Source organism: Malania oleifera, chromosome 5 (assembly GCF_029873635.1).
Source record: "Malania oleifera isolate guangnan ecotype guangnan chromosome 5, ASM2987363v1, whole genome shotgun sequence".
Classification (NCBI taxonomy): domain Eukaryota; kingdom Viridiplantae; phylum Streptophyta; class Magnoliopsida; order Santalales; family Ximeniaceae; genus Malania; species Malania oleifera.
The window spans coordinates 38,710,447-38,728,247 of NC_080421.1; the positions used below are offsets into that span (position 1 = coordinate 38,710,447).

Genomic DNA, 17,801 nt, shown 5'->3' on the forward strand with positions numbered 1-17,801 from the left:
GTGCAGTTTTCCTTCAGAACAGACCCAGTTTTAAGTGGTCTGGAAGCTGGAACCACACGGTTGGAAACACCTTTCTTCTTGCACGAAAATCTCATGCCTTGATTAAGAACTTTCTCAGATTTGAGCTCTTCCTAGGCAAGGATATTCCCCAAGCCCTGAAATTTCCCCTCAAATGCCAGTTTTCCCAAATTAAAATTACTCTTTAGCTGTGGGCAACACGATTAGAACCCATGACCTCCTGGTAAGCTGCTCTAAGACCATATTAGACAACCGTACCCAGTGCACTAGGCTCTCCCACTTTGAGTGGGGTCTGGGAGAGGTGGATGTCGGCAAGCCTTATCCCATATTTGGAGAGGCCGCTCCCAAGTCTCAAACCCGAGACCACCCGTACCGAGGCGGAGGCACTTGCCATTGCACCAAGGCACAACCTCTAAGACCATATTAGACAACCACTTCGCCTAAAAGCTTAAGCCGTTAGGTGTGGATCAACAATATATATCAAGCTTTAACACCTCTCCTTTATTTGTTTTCTCTTCTTTCCTGTCCCATGTCAATTGATATTGGTATCAGAGCCCACTCGGTTCCAGCTGTAAATACCTCTGTTACCACACAAATGGTCCGCCATAACTGTCCAGCTCATCTCCATCCCAGGCGGTCTCATCTGCCAGTTCAAAGCCTCACTTCAATCCAATCATCTGCCACATCACTGCCACTGATAACTGCCTTTCAGCCATACCCTAATAAATTGAAACCCTTATCATTTTTCCCTCCAGCAAACCCCTAAGTCCACAGAGCCTGTTAATTAGAAGGAAAAAACAGTCACTGTTGCAAAGACCAGGAAAAAGCTGGAGATGGCATGGTAGAAACTGCTGTCGCCAGTTCTGAAATTTAGAAAGGTTATAGGAGGAAAAGAAAAAGATTGCTGCTGCCTCAAAGCTTTGTTGTCGGGAAGTGAGTTAAATCCTTTCTGCATTCCCTTGCCATTGGAGCCATCATATCCATCTTTGCCAGTGCGCCAGCCTGTAACTTCTGTCCAGAGAGGAGATTTTGACTGCATCATAGAGAGGTTCAAATCAGGCATGAGTTGACTTATGATGCGAAATATTTGGTAAATTTCTGAGAAACTGAAGAAAAAGCTGACCTAGTATCAAAAGCAATCTTGTAGGCACCTAGTATGGCTACATGGAGCATCATATGTGCTTGTACTCTTTTTGAAAATTAATTTAATGTTGCTTATCTAATTGGTATGCTTGGGAATTTGTACTTGGACTGTACCTTTTTCTGTTTGAATTTGTATTAGGTATGTTGTACTTTTGTGTGTTCCTCATTCTTGCTCTTCAATGTTATGGACAAAAAAAAAAAAAAAATACATGTTGCCTTTCTTCTTGCATCAAATCATGATTTTGTTTCCTTTACTCATCCTTACAAATTCATCTATTATTTTTTATTTGTTCCAAGGAAAAAAATATGTTGTTATGAGTCTTTTGACAGTTTTGGTTATGAAGTAGTTGGCAATGCTCAACAAGTGACTAAACCTAGATGCCCCTTTGAGTTTGATGGATGTTCAAACCCTCATTGTTTCTGATATTGGTTCAGTTAACATAGGAAACTATTTTGATTGGTGTGGATTTTCTTACTGCCAATAAATCCACTTTGGAATATCAAGACTCATTCGATTGGATAGTCCTAGGCAATCATATTCTAGTCAAATATGTAGAAATTAAAAATTTGTTTTTGTTTGGCAAATCTTGATGTCATGAGGAATTTTTAGTTAATTTTCGTGTGTTTTGTTTATATTAGTTATTTAGGGTATTATTTTGATATTTAATTGCTTTGGGGTTGTTTTACAATTTTTGATTAGGTAGAGGTTATGTTGTAATTTTGATTGTTTTATAGTAAGGGGTTTTTGTCTGCCATTAAATATTGGCTTATAATGCAAGGCATTGTTGACTTTTGGATGATCCAGTGAATCTATAATTACTCTCTTGGTTCCCTATTCCCCCCCCCCCCCCCCCCCAAAAACATATCGTCTCTCTCTCTCTCTCACGACATCTTCTTCTCCCTTCTTTTTTCTCTCCCTTTCTTCCTTTATTTACCTTGTTTTCTCCTGTCTTTCTTGCCCTACATATCAACACACTAATGAGCCGACAACAAAAAGTTCAACAACAAACAAGCCTCAAGTCCCACTAGGTGAGGTCGGCTACATGAATCCTTTCCCACCAATTCACCTCTTCTCATTACCACAGTCCAAGTTCTTTTAGGTCCACTACTACCTCTTTTCATGCCATAAACAATAACTCACTCACTCCACCTAGCTGCGTATGGAAGAGAAAGAAAGTATGCACAGGAACATATCCACATTTTCAGTTTTGAGTAGATCTAGCATTCAGCATTTCAAGAGATTCTATATTTGAGCTTTGCCTAAAAATATGACGTGGTTTGGATCAGTTTTAATTATTTGCATATTAAGACTGCTTGATTTGTGGAGTTTATGGTCAGAACTCAAACTATAAACCTGCTTGATTTGTGAAGGTATTGGGATAGCATTCAAACTATTTCTTTTTTCCTCCAACTTTTTAAATGGCAGGAAGCGAATGACAGCAGAGCGTTTGGCCCAGTTTCCATGGCGGACATAGTTGGCAGAGTCATATATTGCTTGAGAACAGCTGTGGATCATGGGCCTGTGCAGAATAGGTATGCTGCTCAAATAATTTCAATTGATTATTTTTGTTGTGATAGAGAGAGAAAACTGTGGGTGAAAATTTTGTTCCTTTACCAGTCATTTCAGCATGCAAAAGGATTCACCAGTATTGGAGATTGAACTGGACGTTGATGAGATGGCTAAAAGTCACAAAACCTAGAGTCTGCTTAGGAGGAGGATCCGACTCAGTTGGCTTGTATGTATTTTCCTCCCCACTTCTTTTCCTCATTGGACCGTTAGAAATTATCTAGGAAAAATAAGAGATGTAATTTTTAGAATGTTCATCCATTATTGGACTTGAAATGAGTATGGCAATTGGGTGATAGATCTCTGTACCCTCCTGGGCGGAATCCAAAGCGGCCTTTGTTGAATTTTGAGTTATAAACTGTATTTCAACATTGCTTTGAAACAATTCTGTAGTCTGCAAAACCATCAAAACAGAGCTTCTAGTCAATGAATTCTAAAACAAGCAAAAAAAAAATATTCTAGCCCCTACTGCGAGGCTGATTTGTCCTTGTTGACTCTGTTCATAATTGCATTAAAATTAGTTCTATTTGATGCTTTGATTTTGCCAACATTAGCCAAGGGTGTAATGGAAGAAAAATATGACCAGAATGATGGGCCCTAACCACAAATTCTAACAACAAATTTTGTCTCTTTTGTCCCTTGAAAAGGCATCAGGGACTGGCCTAAACGAAACCACTATAGGCTTCAGGAAGTTGAAAGTAGCAAGAATTGATTTTTTATTTTTAAATATTGGGCAGCGATTGCCTGTCACCTGTCACCTGTCACCGGAGTAGAACATTGCTGCTGCCTGATTAGGTTCATTCACAGAAGCTTGCCTGTTGTGCTTATTCATTAATTTTTTACACAAGAAATGGCAACGAAGTGATCCATATTAATGTAGTAGTTTTTTCATAAAGTTGGTTGCTTGTTTGTTCAACTGCTACATAATGGACACTGGGAGGAAGAAACAGTTCTCATGGATATTAGGATGAATTATCAGATGTGCATTTGTGAATGAAATCATTCCCCTTCAAGCTAGGGGGCTTCCAAGATGGGTTCCCACTGAGTAGGTTTCTACGTTGTCCTGGACAGCAGAATAATTTGAATTCAAAGCTGAATAATTTGAATTCAAAGGATGTTAGACTTTGAATTTAGATTTGCATGAATTTTTGCAGAACAAAATATTTTGTTTTGTATTGGGTTCCATTGGAATCTAAACAAATATAAATTGAAGTTTCAAAACCAACTTCTCAAATGCTACTGTGTTTGGGATTTAGATTTAAATAAAATTGTATTCGATTTGAAAAAAAAAAATTTACAGAATTATATATTTAAATTTTGAAATTCTTACTTCCAAACAAAACTATCTGACATTGAATGACTTGGATATGGGCAGCCTTTTCGAGGAGAGGGTAATGGCTCCATAATAAAGTGGTATTAGAGCCAACTCGACTCGACTCGACTCATGCCAAGCATCCAAGGGGGTGGGCAGGGTGGCCTTGGGCGATGTGGGCCAACTCGACTCGAAGGCTTACCTAAATTGCTTATTCCTTCCCCTATAACCCCATCTGGTGGTGAACCAAAGCCAAGCTTCAGCCCTCGTATCTCCTTGATTCGACAACGTGTACAAATTCACCTACCATAATGCAAATGAGCTCATACATGGGTTTCAAATTTCTTCCAACTCTTCATAACTTGAAGGTCATTGAAATTAACTAATTCATGAATGTTGGTGTTTTCCATATGTTTATAAAGGCAACAATTTTCCTTCGCTTAAAAAAATATTAACCATTTATGTCTCATATGATTGATACTAATTTGGTAGCTTTAAGTAACTAAAATTTTTGCTTTCAAAAAGGGTTTTTTAAAACCCAAATAAGAGGAAAATAATTGAGGGGTATAAGTGTATTTTTCTTGATAATTTACCATTTTTATTTGCTTCTTGTTTTATTAGAAATCCAATGAACATGTTGGAATTGTTTTTCCTGTCATTAAAATTTTGCATCGAACTTGAAATTTTCAATCATTGGATAGCGATAGTTGGAATCATCAATTTTTTTTTTCTTTTTAAACATAATCAAGATGAATTAACTATAATAAATTTTTATTATCTTAATTAACTTAAAGTAGAAGGTCTGTAGAAACTCGAACCCTAAATTCAATAACCCTAGTTCAATCAATTTAATCTCAAATAAAATACTATTTTAAAATTTTTTAGGTCCATAAACTCCTAATAAACAATTAAACTTTCAAAAATAATCAATTTGCTTAATTTCCTAAATCTCACTCTTACTTTGGATTAGTGTTTAAGACCCCCAAATTGAAATTTTGCTCCAGCCAAAATATCGACGATCGAGACTAGGACCCCGTGGTGGTGTCCGACCGTCAATTTAAACAAAAATTTAAGGAGAAATTAAGAAAAGAAAGGGTATATATCTTTCCCCAGAAGTGGTGCCTACATTGCTTCTATGACAAATCCGCTCTGATAGAAATGTTGGTGGTGGAGAATGGAGCCCAACGATATTTTTTGTTTTTTGATCGGCGCCCGATTAATTGACGAAATCGAGGAGAAAGAGAGAGAAGACGAGTAGAGAAAAAGTGGAGAGAAACGAAATTGAAAAGGGGGGGCGTCCTGCTCTGATTTCAATTTGAAATCAACTTCCTAATTCTTGTGGAAGTTGATTATATATATATATATATATATATATATCTTATTATATTATTTATTTAATTAATTTAATTTAATAATACTTAATTTATTTATTTATATATTTATTTATTTATTTATTTTTACACTCCCAAGCATATCATGTTTTGGGGCGTTACATCGACACATCAAATAAGTTAAGTAGAAGATTTCAGAAAATTAATATGTCAATTAATTAAATTGTCAGTAATTTAATTTAACTGACTGGTATCTGTAATCTTTAGGTGGGGAGATAAACAAACATTTAATAATAGAAGCTCGAAATTCAATTTCAAATATGACAGGGAGTGCAATTATAACTCTTTAGTGGTATGAATTGTCATTAACGTAATTAAGGATTAATTCGAATCAAATTAGGAATTCTTAATTATGTTAGAAGCCCTAGTCATATTTGCTCAGAGGTCCCTGTTGTAGCCGCACTCCATTCAACGGCGAGGGTTAGATGAAAACACACATACAGAGGCAGACGTCTTCGTGAGAAGCAAACCCTAGCTGCCGTTGATGAGCCCACTCTCTGAGGAGCAAGGCATGTTCGAGGAATACAGTAGAAGATCTCTGGTCGTTATCACGAGTTCTTCTTCGATCTCGCAGATTCGGGAGTTCCTCTTCGTGCTTGCAGATTTGGGAGTTCTTCTTTGTGCTTGCAGATTTGAAATCAAACCAGGGAGATCTCGTAGGTATGATCCTAATCACGTAATTAGGATTTGCAAGATCGAATTTTTATTGTGATCCGGTTTTGAAAGATCGAATTTTTGTTTAACCCGCACATGCAAGATTATTATTATTATTATTTTTGGTTATCCGTATGCACTACAGCCAAATCTTAGGGCTATTTCGCAGAAGGCCCCTTCAGATCGGTCGTCGTCGTAGGACGTCATAGGATTTCCGCAACAACAGACAACAGTTCTCTATGGATTAATGTACTTTACCCGAATTCATATACCTTAATGATCTAGCATGATGTAGATCCTAGAATTTTCGGAATACAGCTCTAAGATATTTGCATCTAAAATAATTTATGTTTTCGGTATAATTTTATTTTTAACAATTTGGGTATAAATATTTGTCTTTTTGAAGGGTGCAGACAGCTCAGCTAATTTTGTCCTCTGTTTTGTGCCACAGTGAATGTACTTTCCTAGCTGTAATCTTGAAGTCTCATTCTGTAACCTTATAGATTGTATGAAGGATGGAGCAACAACAGCCATTCCTTTTTGGGCTGGCTTTATAACAAACCCACCATATACACTATTTTTTACTTATGATAAAATAGATTTAGCATTGGATTTCAGCCAATTTTTGCTGCAAAAGCCCTTCTGTGGTAATTTTTTTTCCTTATATTTTCATGAATTATTATTAATAAATGATCAACAAAAGGGCTAAAGAAAATAAAACAAATAGGAGTAAAAGAAAAATGACATCCATATACTTACTATAAGCGAATAAAATTGCAGAATAGTATTCGACATTGATCCGAATTTGAAGGGTTGTTCAAAAATCTGAAAGTAGATGATTCAGAATAAACTCCTTTTGAAGAGAAAAAAGAAAAAGAAAATCCTAAGGTCATGAGCGTAACTGGAAGAAGAGACGAGAATACACAAAAATAGGAAGCTAATGGATCGTACATCGGCACATGGGACAGGAATCATGCTGTCGCTGCAGCCAGGGAAGAATGCAATCATAATGAAATAGATGAGAACAGCCAAGCCTGCTACACTCCGCACCGTCTTCTATTTCGTCCAAACACACCGCGCAGACCACTCCTTCTTCTTCCTCTGTTCCCTTTCCCTCTCTTTCTGCCTCCGCCTCTCCCTTCTTTTCTTTCCCTTTTTCAATCACTTTGGCCCGCCTATAGATCTCCCTTTTCACGCTCTGAATCAGATTATTAGCAGAGGGCCCTTCTGATGGTGATGGATCGTCGAAGGCGGCGTCGATTGCCCTTTGCACCTCCGAGAGAAGTTCCGTGATCTCGGCTTCTGCATCAATGTCCGCCACCGTATTCAACTCCAGGAAGGCCACCAGTCCCCATCCCCCCCTCGTCGTCCCAGCCGCCATCTCCATGGCCACCCGCTCCAATATTCGTTGCGCAGCAAACTCAAGGAAGTCCCCGTCCAGATCAAAGCTTCGAAGAAAATTGAAGAGAAGTCTGCGGAGGAGCGCCGGCCGAGGGAGGACAGTCCGGGGAAGCAGACACTGGCCCCACAGCTCATGAGACGGGCTATTGCCCCCTTCGGTGACGGTGACGCGGCCGTCGGCTGAGTGATGCCGCCACCGGAACAACCGTGTGACGTGGACTTCCAAGATCCCTACACCAGACGGCGGCGGAGGAAGGGGAGGAGCCGGGGCCGCGGGGTACAAGGTGAGCTGAATTTCGCGACTAGACATTGAGAGAGAGAGAGAGAGAGAGAGAGAGAGAGAGCGCGCCAGAGAGAGAGCGCAACGGAGCTTAATATTTCGAAATTCTAACCGTTACATGTCGGCTTGACATGCCTCTCAAGGCTGGGGATATTTGATTAATAATATTTTGGGGTACCATCCGCGCACCCAAAATTATAGGAAGGACAAGGAATATTTTACCTAATTATTTTTAATAAAATATTATTAATCAAATATCAAATTAATATTTAAGAAATTGTTATATAACCCCTATTGCTCTCGATGAAAATTTTTTAATTAACAGAAAATAGTTGTAGATTTTTGTAAAATTGCACAAAAAAATTTCATTTTTTAATATATATATATCGCGATGTAACAATATATATTTTCTTGTTTAAATATTTTCTTATAAAAGTATTTGAATAACTCCGTTGTTGCATAATTTTATATCTTATGAAGGAAAATGAAAATTTAATATATTATGGATATTCTCCTAGAGGTTTAAGGTCTTTTTTACAATTTTCTCAAGATTTTTCTAAATTTTGTTGATTTCCTCTTGAAACTTTTGAACAGTTCAACAACTTAAAAAAAAAAAAAATGAATATTTTATTAAAACTTGACATTTTCATGCAATTTCAATTTTTTTATGAAATTTAAGATTTTTTTACATCTTTATAAGACTTCAGAGTATTGGGAATTTTTTTTATGTATTTATTTGGGATTTCTAGCGAAATTTTCCTTTGTTTTATGAAATCTCTTGGTTTATTTTATTCTATTATGTATTTCTTTTATTTTTCCATGGATTTACTTATTTTTGTTGAGTTTGTTGAATTATCTGCTTTTTGAATTTTTATTTTGTATTTTTATTATTTTATTTTTTGTTTTAATTTTATTCATTTAAAGCAAAGATATATTACACACACATACACATATATGACATAAAATAAATCAAGTCTAGTCAAAGCTATCAACCTAATTGGGTTCAATCGGGTGGGTTCAATCGGGTTGGACTTGATTGTAATTAGGATTAAAAGGTCATAGATGGAGATGGGAGGAGGAATTACACTCAAAATCCCTCCCCCCGCCCCCCCCCCCCCAACCCTTCTCTTTCTTTCCTAGATGTTGGTGCAATCACAATTATCGCAATGTTTCGAAATAGGGGTCTAGAATGGTGAAAGATGATGATAATAATGGTTCAATGGAATCGTCACTAACATGTTATTTTCGTAAGTGTGGTTAGTTCACCAAATTACTACTAGTTGATTGGTATCTAAACTAATCCTAAGGCCAAGAAACCGATAGTCTCAATCTTGTTGGCTTTTTGAGTCCGAACTCTATTTTGATGCTGACAAACCACCAGTATCTTATGTGTGCGTTTAGTGTTTGAATATGTTGTCATTTCAGCACCAATATAAGATACTGCAAAATGGAAGCCAGTAGAGACATAAAGCTCACACACTCTTGGCGAATTCCACTAAAAATGAAGAGCAAGAGAAGAAGACATTTTGAGTTTAAATTTGTCTTGCATTTATTTTTTTATATCTTTGGTCTGTAATAATGCATGCATCTGCATGATATTTTTTTAATGCTCAGAAATATCATAGACTGACCATAGGGACCGAACGTATCTTAGGGCACCTTTCGGTCGACCAACGCCAGGTTTTTGGCCTTAGACCTTAGGTTCCCACACATTGTACACAAAGTCCCCTATATCACTCTTCATATTAGAGGAGTTAATTTTGGCTAAAATTGACTTAATTGAAAATGCTGAGTGTATTTGGGTGACCGAACCCATTGCGTTTAAAACGCTTCAGGCGACCGAAGCCTAGACAAGTCAAAAGTTTGACTTGGTTTGGGCGACCGAACCAAATTGAACTGATCTCCCTCGGGTGACCGAACCTCTATCAGTGTACTTTTCACCTTCCCCGAGCGCTCGAACTCCGTGTTCAAAATGTCCTCGGGAGACCAAACTTTTAAGTTCGGTTAACCAAACTTTGTACCGGGCACCCGAATCGCACGCAAATGTTTCTGACTTTGGTTCAATGAACCGAACCTAGATTTGGGCGACCAAACTCTTTAAAATACCTTTTTTAGTTGAGTTTGTTCGGGCGACCGAACCTTAGGTCGGGCACCCGAATCGTGCGGGTTAATTTGTTTTTACCAAGGTTATTTTTAATTAAACATCATTGATCTTTTTCTAAAATGACCTCTGTATCCCCAACGATCATAATTTTCAGAAAATATATAAATACCCCCTCATTTTCTTTGATTAACAACTTTGATTAACATAAATTTTCTCTTTAATCCTTGGTTAATCAAAGTTTCCCCAAAATGCCTTTTATTGTTTAAATCACTCTTTTGGGGCAAAAAGTTTTTTATACAAATTTCTCCATCTCTCTTTCATGCATTTATTTCAAAATCATTTTATTGAGGAGAGTAATTTATTTAGGGCATTCTAATTGTTTTTACTCTCACATACCTTTCATCTTTGAAATATATTTTTGAGAGTATTACTTAGGGTTTCTCCGCAGTTATTTCTTTGGTAAATATATTTTAGGAGAAAATCATTTATTGCACAAGTGTTTTCTTGAGCCTAACTCCTAGATTCTCCAAATAGTTTTCATTTGCATAAATCTTTACTAGAGAACATATTACTCATATTTCACACACATATATTATTTGTGCAAAAATCATTGAAAGAGCAAAACTCAAGGTTCTCCTATATTGTTATTGAAATATATTTTTGGAGAAAATATTTTATTAGGGTTTAAATATAGTTAAACATCCTTACTCTCCTGACCATCATTTCATATCATTGGAGTGTGTATTTTCATGAGCTTATTGTGTACACTTCAGCTTGTATTTTTAGAAGCACTTTGATGTACAAAATGGTTTTTATTGTAACGGTTGGGTTCGGCCCGTGAACTGAACTGGGGAGTCTCAGCCCCGTAAGTGAGACCGGTTCAATTTAATCCAGAATTGAACTGGGGAGTTTCAGCCCCGCAAGTGAGACTAGTTCGGCTTAACCTAATAATTGAGTTAAGGTTTTTCTCGCCCTGTAAGGAGAGGATGTAATCGGTGCCGCTCCAACCGTTTAAGTGGGCTTAGTGGAATCCTTGGGGGGTATGCCCAAGGCGGGGATGTAAGCTGGTTTGGCCGAACTTCGATAACAGATCTGGTGTCACTCTCTCCCTATCTCATTTAAATTACTACACTTTAATTTCCACATGTGTATGCTTTCATTTATCATTATTATCTGCATGCTCACCTCTATTTCAAATGAGATATGTTTCACTTGTATGACTGCTTTTATTGTTTTATTAATTTACTGACACGTGAAAATAAGATATAATATGTGGTGAATGGCGTAAATGTTTAATTTAGTCGAAATTGTTTTAAAACCCAATTCAACCCCCCTCTTGGGATCACAAAAATTCCAACATATCTCCTTTTATCCAAACTAGGATCGAAAGTACAGTTATATATGATAAATGTATTAGTACTTCCTACACACTAGTTCTATTAACGGTATATAATTAACTATAAATTATCTCAATTTGAATCATAGAGTCCTCAATTAACTTTTAAAAACAAGTCCAATAAATATTAAAATTTTTTTAAAAAAAATTAAGTGTGTTTTAGGAATGCCTAATAAGGTTTTAAAGGAGAGAATCTTATTAGATAAACTTCCTTTATAACTTATATAGGTAAGGTCTGAAACACCTCTTTACCAAAATATGATATATACAAATATTAAATAAATAAAATGATTATACAAATGCATCAAATTTAATAAAAAATGATATTTAAAACATTCCTAGATTTTTCAGAATTTTTTCAAAAACTTTTCTGAAATTTTCTAAAATTTTCTCGCAATTTCCTAGGATTTTTAAAGAATTTTCTCCATTTTATTTATTTTTATATTTATATATTATTTTTATATTTGTTTGGTTGCTTGAGTCAAAATGACTCAAAGAATTTTTTTTTTTCCCTTTTTTTTCTTAATTTTTTTATATAATTTTCCCATTCTTTAATTAAAAATGAATTGAAAATAATTTTTTATAAAAATTTTTTATAAAAAATAGGGTGATTCATGATGGGGCTACATGTGTTACCATGTGTCAAACCACACAAGGCAACTTGTGATAGCACGTGATACTTTTATTTTCTTTTGTTAAAATCATGAGGCGACACGTGGTAGTGTGACATCAGCGTGACGTCATTGACTACATGGTGGAATGGTATTGGCTCCATTTTAGGTTTATTGGGTCAAAATTTAACCTTGTTCAAGGTTCTGTTAAGAATTGGCTTTGGTATTTTTGGTCTAAATTTTTAGGACTTTAGAGACTTAAATGTGGGCTTTAATTGCAAAATATATAAACCTTGTTAGGCCAAATGCTCGACTTTAAAATTCAATAATTTCAAACGGGCCAGAAATTAAAAAGACAAATAGCTGAACCAACTAATCTAAAAAAAATTAAAGGAATGGGTACTACCATTTTGCTCCTCTATTTCTGAATCTTTCAGTTTGCAAGCTTGTTTCTTCTCCTTGTTTAAACTCACTTAATTTTCTATTATCAAACCTTCTTCTAGCCTCTGCAATTTGTGCCTTTCTTTAACCCCAAAAGTCTTGTCTCCGTCCTTCAATTTGAAATCCAAACTTTGTAGACTTCAACGTACTAGCCTTCTAGCTTCTTTTTGCTCTCAATTTTTTCAATTCTTCCTTTATTCTTCAAATTTCAATCTTTTAAACTCTTAGCCTTTGGCTCACTCCTTTTCTTTCTCCAACTTTTTTTCTCACCATTCTTTCACAAAACTTAATTTATAGGCCAACATTATATCATCCAATTAAGTTTGATTGATCAATCAATCTTAATTTATTAATCAAAATTTAAACTAGTCACTTGATTATGTTTGATTAATCAATCAATTTTAATTGGTCAATCAAATTTAAAGCTAGTTACTTGATTTTTTATTCTGATTTATTTGTATTTTCCAATCTATAACTAACTAAAACTCTCTGGTGATGTGTGTGCCAATGTGAGTATGGAAGAGCTAGGCCATCAAATTACAATCATTATTATTATTATAATTATTATTATTTATTTTCCATGTTTTTTTATTTTTTTTAAAATTTTACTAATAAATTTTACAAAAGGTAGTTTTTACTAAATAAGATCCCGAACAAAATTGTGTGTCATAGCGGCCCCTCTTTATAAGTTTTTACTTAGGATAATATAAAGACCTATCTCTTGGCATCCTATAAAGATAGGAAACACAAATTTTGGACTGACCAATATATAGTAAAACCTTGGCAAAAGAGAATGTATTTACCCTATATCAAATTAATATTTAAGAAATTGTTATATAACCCCTATTGCTCTCGATGACAATTTTTTAATTAACAGAAAATAGTTGTACATTTTTTGTAAAATTGCACAAAAAAGTTCATTTTTTAATGTATATATCGCTATGTGAACAATATATATTTTCTTGTTTAAATATTTTCTTATAAAAGTATTTGAATAACTCGTTGTTGCATAATTTTATATCTTATGAAGGAAAATGAAAATTTAATATATTTTGGATATTCTCAGAGGTTTAAGGTCTTTTTTATAATTTTCTCAAGATTTTTCTAAATTTGGTTGATTTCCTCTTGAAACTTTTGAAAAGTTCAATAACTTTCTTAAAAAAATTTTTGAATATTTTATTAAAACTTGACATTTTCATGCAATTTCAAATTTTTTATGAAATTTAAGATATTTTTACATCTTTATGAGACTTCAGAGTATTGAGAATTTTTTTATGTATTTATTTGGGATTTTTAGTGAAATTTTCCTTCGTTTTATGAAATCTCTTGGTTTATTTTATTCTATTATGTATTCCTTTTATTTTTCCATGTATTTACTTATTTTTGTTGAGTTTGCTGAATTATCTGCTTTTTGAATTTTTATTTTTTATTTTTATTATTTTATTTTTTGTTTTGATTTTATTCATTTAAAGTAAAGATATAATACACACACATACACATATATGACATAAAATAAATCAAGTCTAGTCAAAGCTACCAACCTAATTGGGTTCAATCGAGTTGGACATAGATGGAGATGGGAGGAGGAGGAATTACAGTCAAAATCCCCCTCCCCCCCCCCCCCCACCCTTCTCTTCTTTCCTAGATGTTGGTGCAATCACGATTATCGCAATGTCTCGAAATAGGGGTCTGGAATGGTGAAAGATGATGATAATAATGGTTCAATGGAGTCATCACTAACATGTTATTTTCGTAAGTGTGGTTAGTTCACCAAATTACTACCAGTTGATTGGTGTCTAAACTAATCCTAAAGCCAAGGAACCAATAGTCTTGATCTTGTTGGCTTTTTGAGTCCGAATTCTGTTTTGATGCTGACAAGTTACCAGTATCTTATGTGTGCATTTAGTGTTTGAACAGGTTGTCATTTCAGCACGAATATAAGATACTAGAAAATGGAAGACAACAGGAACATAAAACTCACACACTCCTGGCGAATTCCACTGAAAATGAAGAGCAAGAGAAGAAGACATTTTGAGTTTAAATTTGTATTGTATTTATTTTTTATATCTTTAGTTTGTAATAATGCATGCATCTGCATGATATGTTTTGAATGTTCAGAATTGTCATAGACTGACCATAGGGACCGAACGTATCTTAGGGCACGGTTGACCGACGCCAGGTTTTTGGCCTTAAAACTTAGGTTCCCACACATTGTGCACAAAGTCCCCTATATCACTCTTCATATCAGGTGAGTTAATTTTGGCTAAAATTGACTTAATTGAAAATGCTGAGTGTGTTCGGGCGACCGAACCCTAGATAGGTCAAAAGTTTGACTTTGTTCGGGCAACCGAACCTCTGTCAGTGTACTTTTCACCTTCCCTAGACGCTTGAACTCCGTGTTCAAAATGGCCTTGGGAGACCAAACTTTGTACCGGGCACCCGAACCACGCGCAAATGTTTTTGACTTTGGTTTAGCCAACTGAACCTAGACTCGGGTGACCGAACTCTTTAAAATACCTTTTTTAGCTGAGTCTGTTCGGGTGACCAAACCTTAGGTCGGGCACCTGAATCACGTGGGTTAATTTATTTTTACCGAGGTTATTTTTAATTAAACAGCATTAATCTTTTACTAAAATGACCTCCGTGTCCCCAACGATCATAATTTTCAGAAAATCTATAAATACCCCCTCATTTGCTTTGATTAGCAACTTTAATTAACATAAATTTTCTCTCTAATCCTTGGTTAATCAAAGTTCCCCCAAAATGCCTTTTATTATTTAAATCACTCTTTTGGGGCAAAAAATTTTTTATACAAATCTCTCCATCTCTCTTTCATGCATTTATTTCAAAATCGTTTTATTGAGGAGAGTAATTTATTTAGGGCATTGTTTTCACTCTCACATACCTTTCATCTTTGAAATATATTTTTGAGAGTATTGCTTAGGGTTTCTCCCCAATTATTTCTTTGGTAAATATATTTTAGGAGAAAATAATTTATTGCACAAATGTTTTCTTGAGCCTAACTCCTAGATTCTCCAAGTAGTTTTTATTTGCATAAATCTTTGTTGGAGAACATATTACTCATATTTCACACACATATATTATTTGTGCAAAAATCATTGAAAGAGAAAAACCCAAGGTTCTCCTATATTGTTATTGAAATATATTTTTGGAGAAAATATTTTATTAGGGTTTAAATATAGTTAAACACCTTTACTCCTTTGAGCCATTTCATATCATTGGAGTGTGTATTTTCATGAGCTTATTGTGTACACTTCAGCTTGTATTTTTAGAAGCACTTTGATGTACAAAATGGTTTTTATTGTAACAGTTGAGTTCAGCCCGTGAATTGAACAGGGGAGTCTCAGTCCCGTAAGTGAGACCGGTTCGGTTTAACCCGAAATTGAACTGTGGAGTGTCAACCCCGCAAGTGAGACTAGTTCGGCTTAGCCTAGTAATTGAGTTGGGGTTTTTCTCGTCCCGTAAGGAGAGGATGTAATTGGTGCCGCTCCACTCGTTTAAGTGGGCTTAGTGGAATCCTTGGGGGGTATGCCCAAGGTGGAGATGTAAGCTGGTTTGGCCGAATCTCGATAACAGATCTGGTGTCACTCTCTCCTTATCTCATTTAAATTACTACACTTTAATTTCCGCATGTGTATGCTTTCATTTATCATTATTATATGCATGCTCACCTCTATTTCAAATGAGATATGTTTCACTTGTATGTCTGCTTTTATTGTTTTATTAATTTACTTACCTACATGAAAATGGAATATAATATGTGGTGAATCAGCGTAAATGTTTAATTTAGTCGAAAATGTTTTAAAACTCTATTCACCCCCCTCTTGGAATCACACCAATTCCAACATATCTCCTTTTATCAAAACTAGGATCGGAAGTACAGTTATAAAAGATGAATGTATTAGTACTCCCTACACAGTCATTCTTTTAACGGTATAAAATAACTATAAATTATCTCAATTTGAATCATAGAGTCCTCAATTAACTTTTAAAAACAAGTCCAATAAATATGAAAATTTTTTAAAAAAATTAAGTGTGTTTTAGGAATGGCTAATAAGGTTTTAAAGGAGAGAATCTTATTAGATAAACTTCCTTTAGAACTTATATAGGTAAGGTCTGAAACACCTCTTTACCAAAATATGATATATACAAATATTAAATAGATAAAATGATTATACAAATGCATCAAATTTAATAAAAAATGATATTTAAAACATTCCTAGATTTTCAGAATTTTTCAAAAACTTTTCTGAAATTTTGTAAAATTTTCTAGGATTTTTAAAGAATTTTCTCCATTTTATTTATTTTTATATTTATATTTTATTTTTATATTTGTTTGGTTCCTTGAGTCAAAATGACTCAAAGAATTTTTTTTCCCTATTTTTTCTTATTTTTTATAAATTTTTTATAATTTTCCCATTCTTTGATTGAAAATAAATTTTTTTAAAAAAAATAGGGCGATTCATGATGGGGCTACCAAGTGTCAAACCACACAAGGCAACGTGTGATAGCAAGTGATACTTTTATTTTCTTTTTTTAAAACCATGAGGTGACACGTGGCAGTGTGACATCAGCGTGACGTCACTGACTACATGGTGGAATGGTATTGGCTCCATTTTAGGTTTATTGGGTCAAAATTAAACCTTGGTCAAGGTTCTGTTAAGAATTGGCTTTGGTATTTTTGGTCTAAATTTTTAGGACTTTAGAGACTTAAATGTGGGCTCTAATTGCAAAATATAAAAACATTGTTAGGCCAAATGCTCGACTTTAAAATTCAACAATTTCAAACTAGCCAGAAATTAAAAAGACACACAGCTGAACCAACTAATCTAATTAAAGGAATGGGTACTACCATTTTGCTCCTCTATTTTTGAATCTTTCAGTTTGCAAGCTTGTTTCTTCTCCTTGTTTAAACTCACTTAATTCTCTATTGTCAAACCTTCTTCTAGCCTTGCAATTTGAGCCTTTCTTTAACCCCAAAAGTCTTGTCTCTGTCCTTCAATTTGAAATCCAAACTCTGTAGACTCCAATGTACTAGCCTTCTAGCTTCTTTTTGCTCTCAATTTTTTCAATTCTTCCTTTATTCTTCAAATTTCAATCTTTTAAACTCTTAGCCTTTGGCTCACTCCTTTTCTTTCTCCAACTTTTTTTCTCACCATTCTTTCACAAAACTTAATTTTTAGGCCAACATTAGATCATCCAATTAAGTTTGATTGATCAATCAATCTTAATTTATTAATCAAAATTTAAACTAATCACTTGATTATGTTTGATTAATCAATCAATTTTAATTGGTCAATCAAATTTAAAGCTAGTTACTTGATTTTTTATTCTGATTTATTTGTATTTACCAATCTATAACTAACTAAAACTCTCTGGTGATGTGTGTGCCAATGTGAGTATGGAAGAGCTAGCCCATCAAATTACTATCATTATTAGTATTGTTATAATAATAATAATAA

At 34.6% G+C, this 17,801-nt stretch overlaps 2 protein-coding genes across 3 annotated transcripts in view; one reads left to right on the top strand and one right to left on the bottom strand.

The window, feature by feature from the left end:
* LOC131156178 (mitochondrial ATP-independent inner membrane protease subunit 2-like) overlaps positions 1 to 3,208 on the top strand; it is a 42,797-nt gene extending 39,589 nt beyond the window's left edge. The window contains exons 4-5 of one of the 2 annotated variants that reach the window (XM_058109642.1): positions 2,588 to 2,694; positions 2,780 to 3,208. In XM_058109642.1, the coding sequence (XP_057965625.1) occupies positions 2,588 to 2,694; positions 2,780 to 2,861 (189 nt within the window). In that variant the 3' untranslated portion in view covers positions 2,862 to 3,208. Of the gene's footprint in view, positions 1 to 2,587 lie in introns of both variants that reach the window. The other variant, XM_058109641.1, reaches the window with a different exon arrangement.
* A 3,651-nt stretch (positions 3,209 to 6,859) lies between these two features.
* Positions 6,860 to 7,964, bottom strand: LOC131156179 (uncharacterized). Its single transcript, XM_058109643.1, has one exon. The coding sequence runs from the start codon at positions 7,794 to 7,796 to the stop codon at positions 7,023 to 7,025; it is 774 nt and encodes a 257-aa protein (XP_057965626.1). The 5' UTR covers positions 7,797 to 7,964; the 3' UTR covers positions 6,860 to 7,022.
* Between the last annotated feature and the right edge of the window lie 9,837 nt (positions 7,965 to 17,801).

What these genes read in the sequence shown, in the direction of transcription:
- LOC131156179 (XM_058109643.1), bottom strand. Translation starts at nt 7,796, where the DNA reads ATGTCTAGTCGCGAAATTCAGCTCACCTTGTACCCCGCGGCCCCGGCT.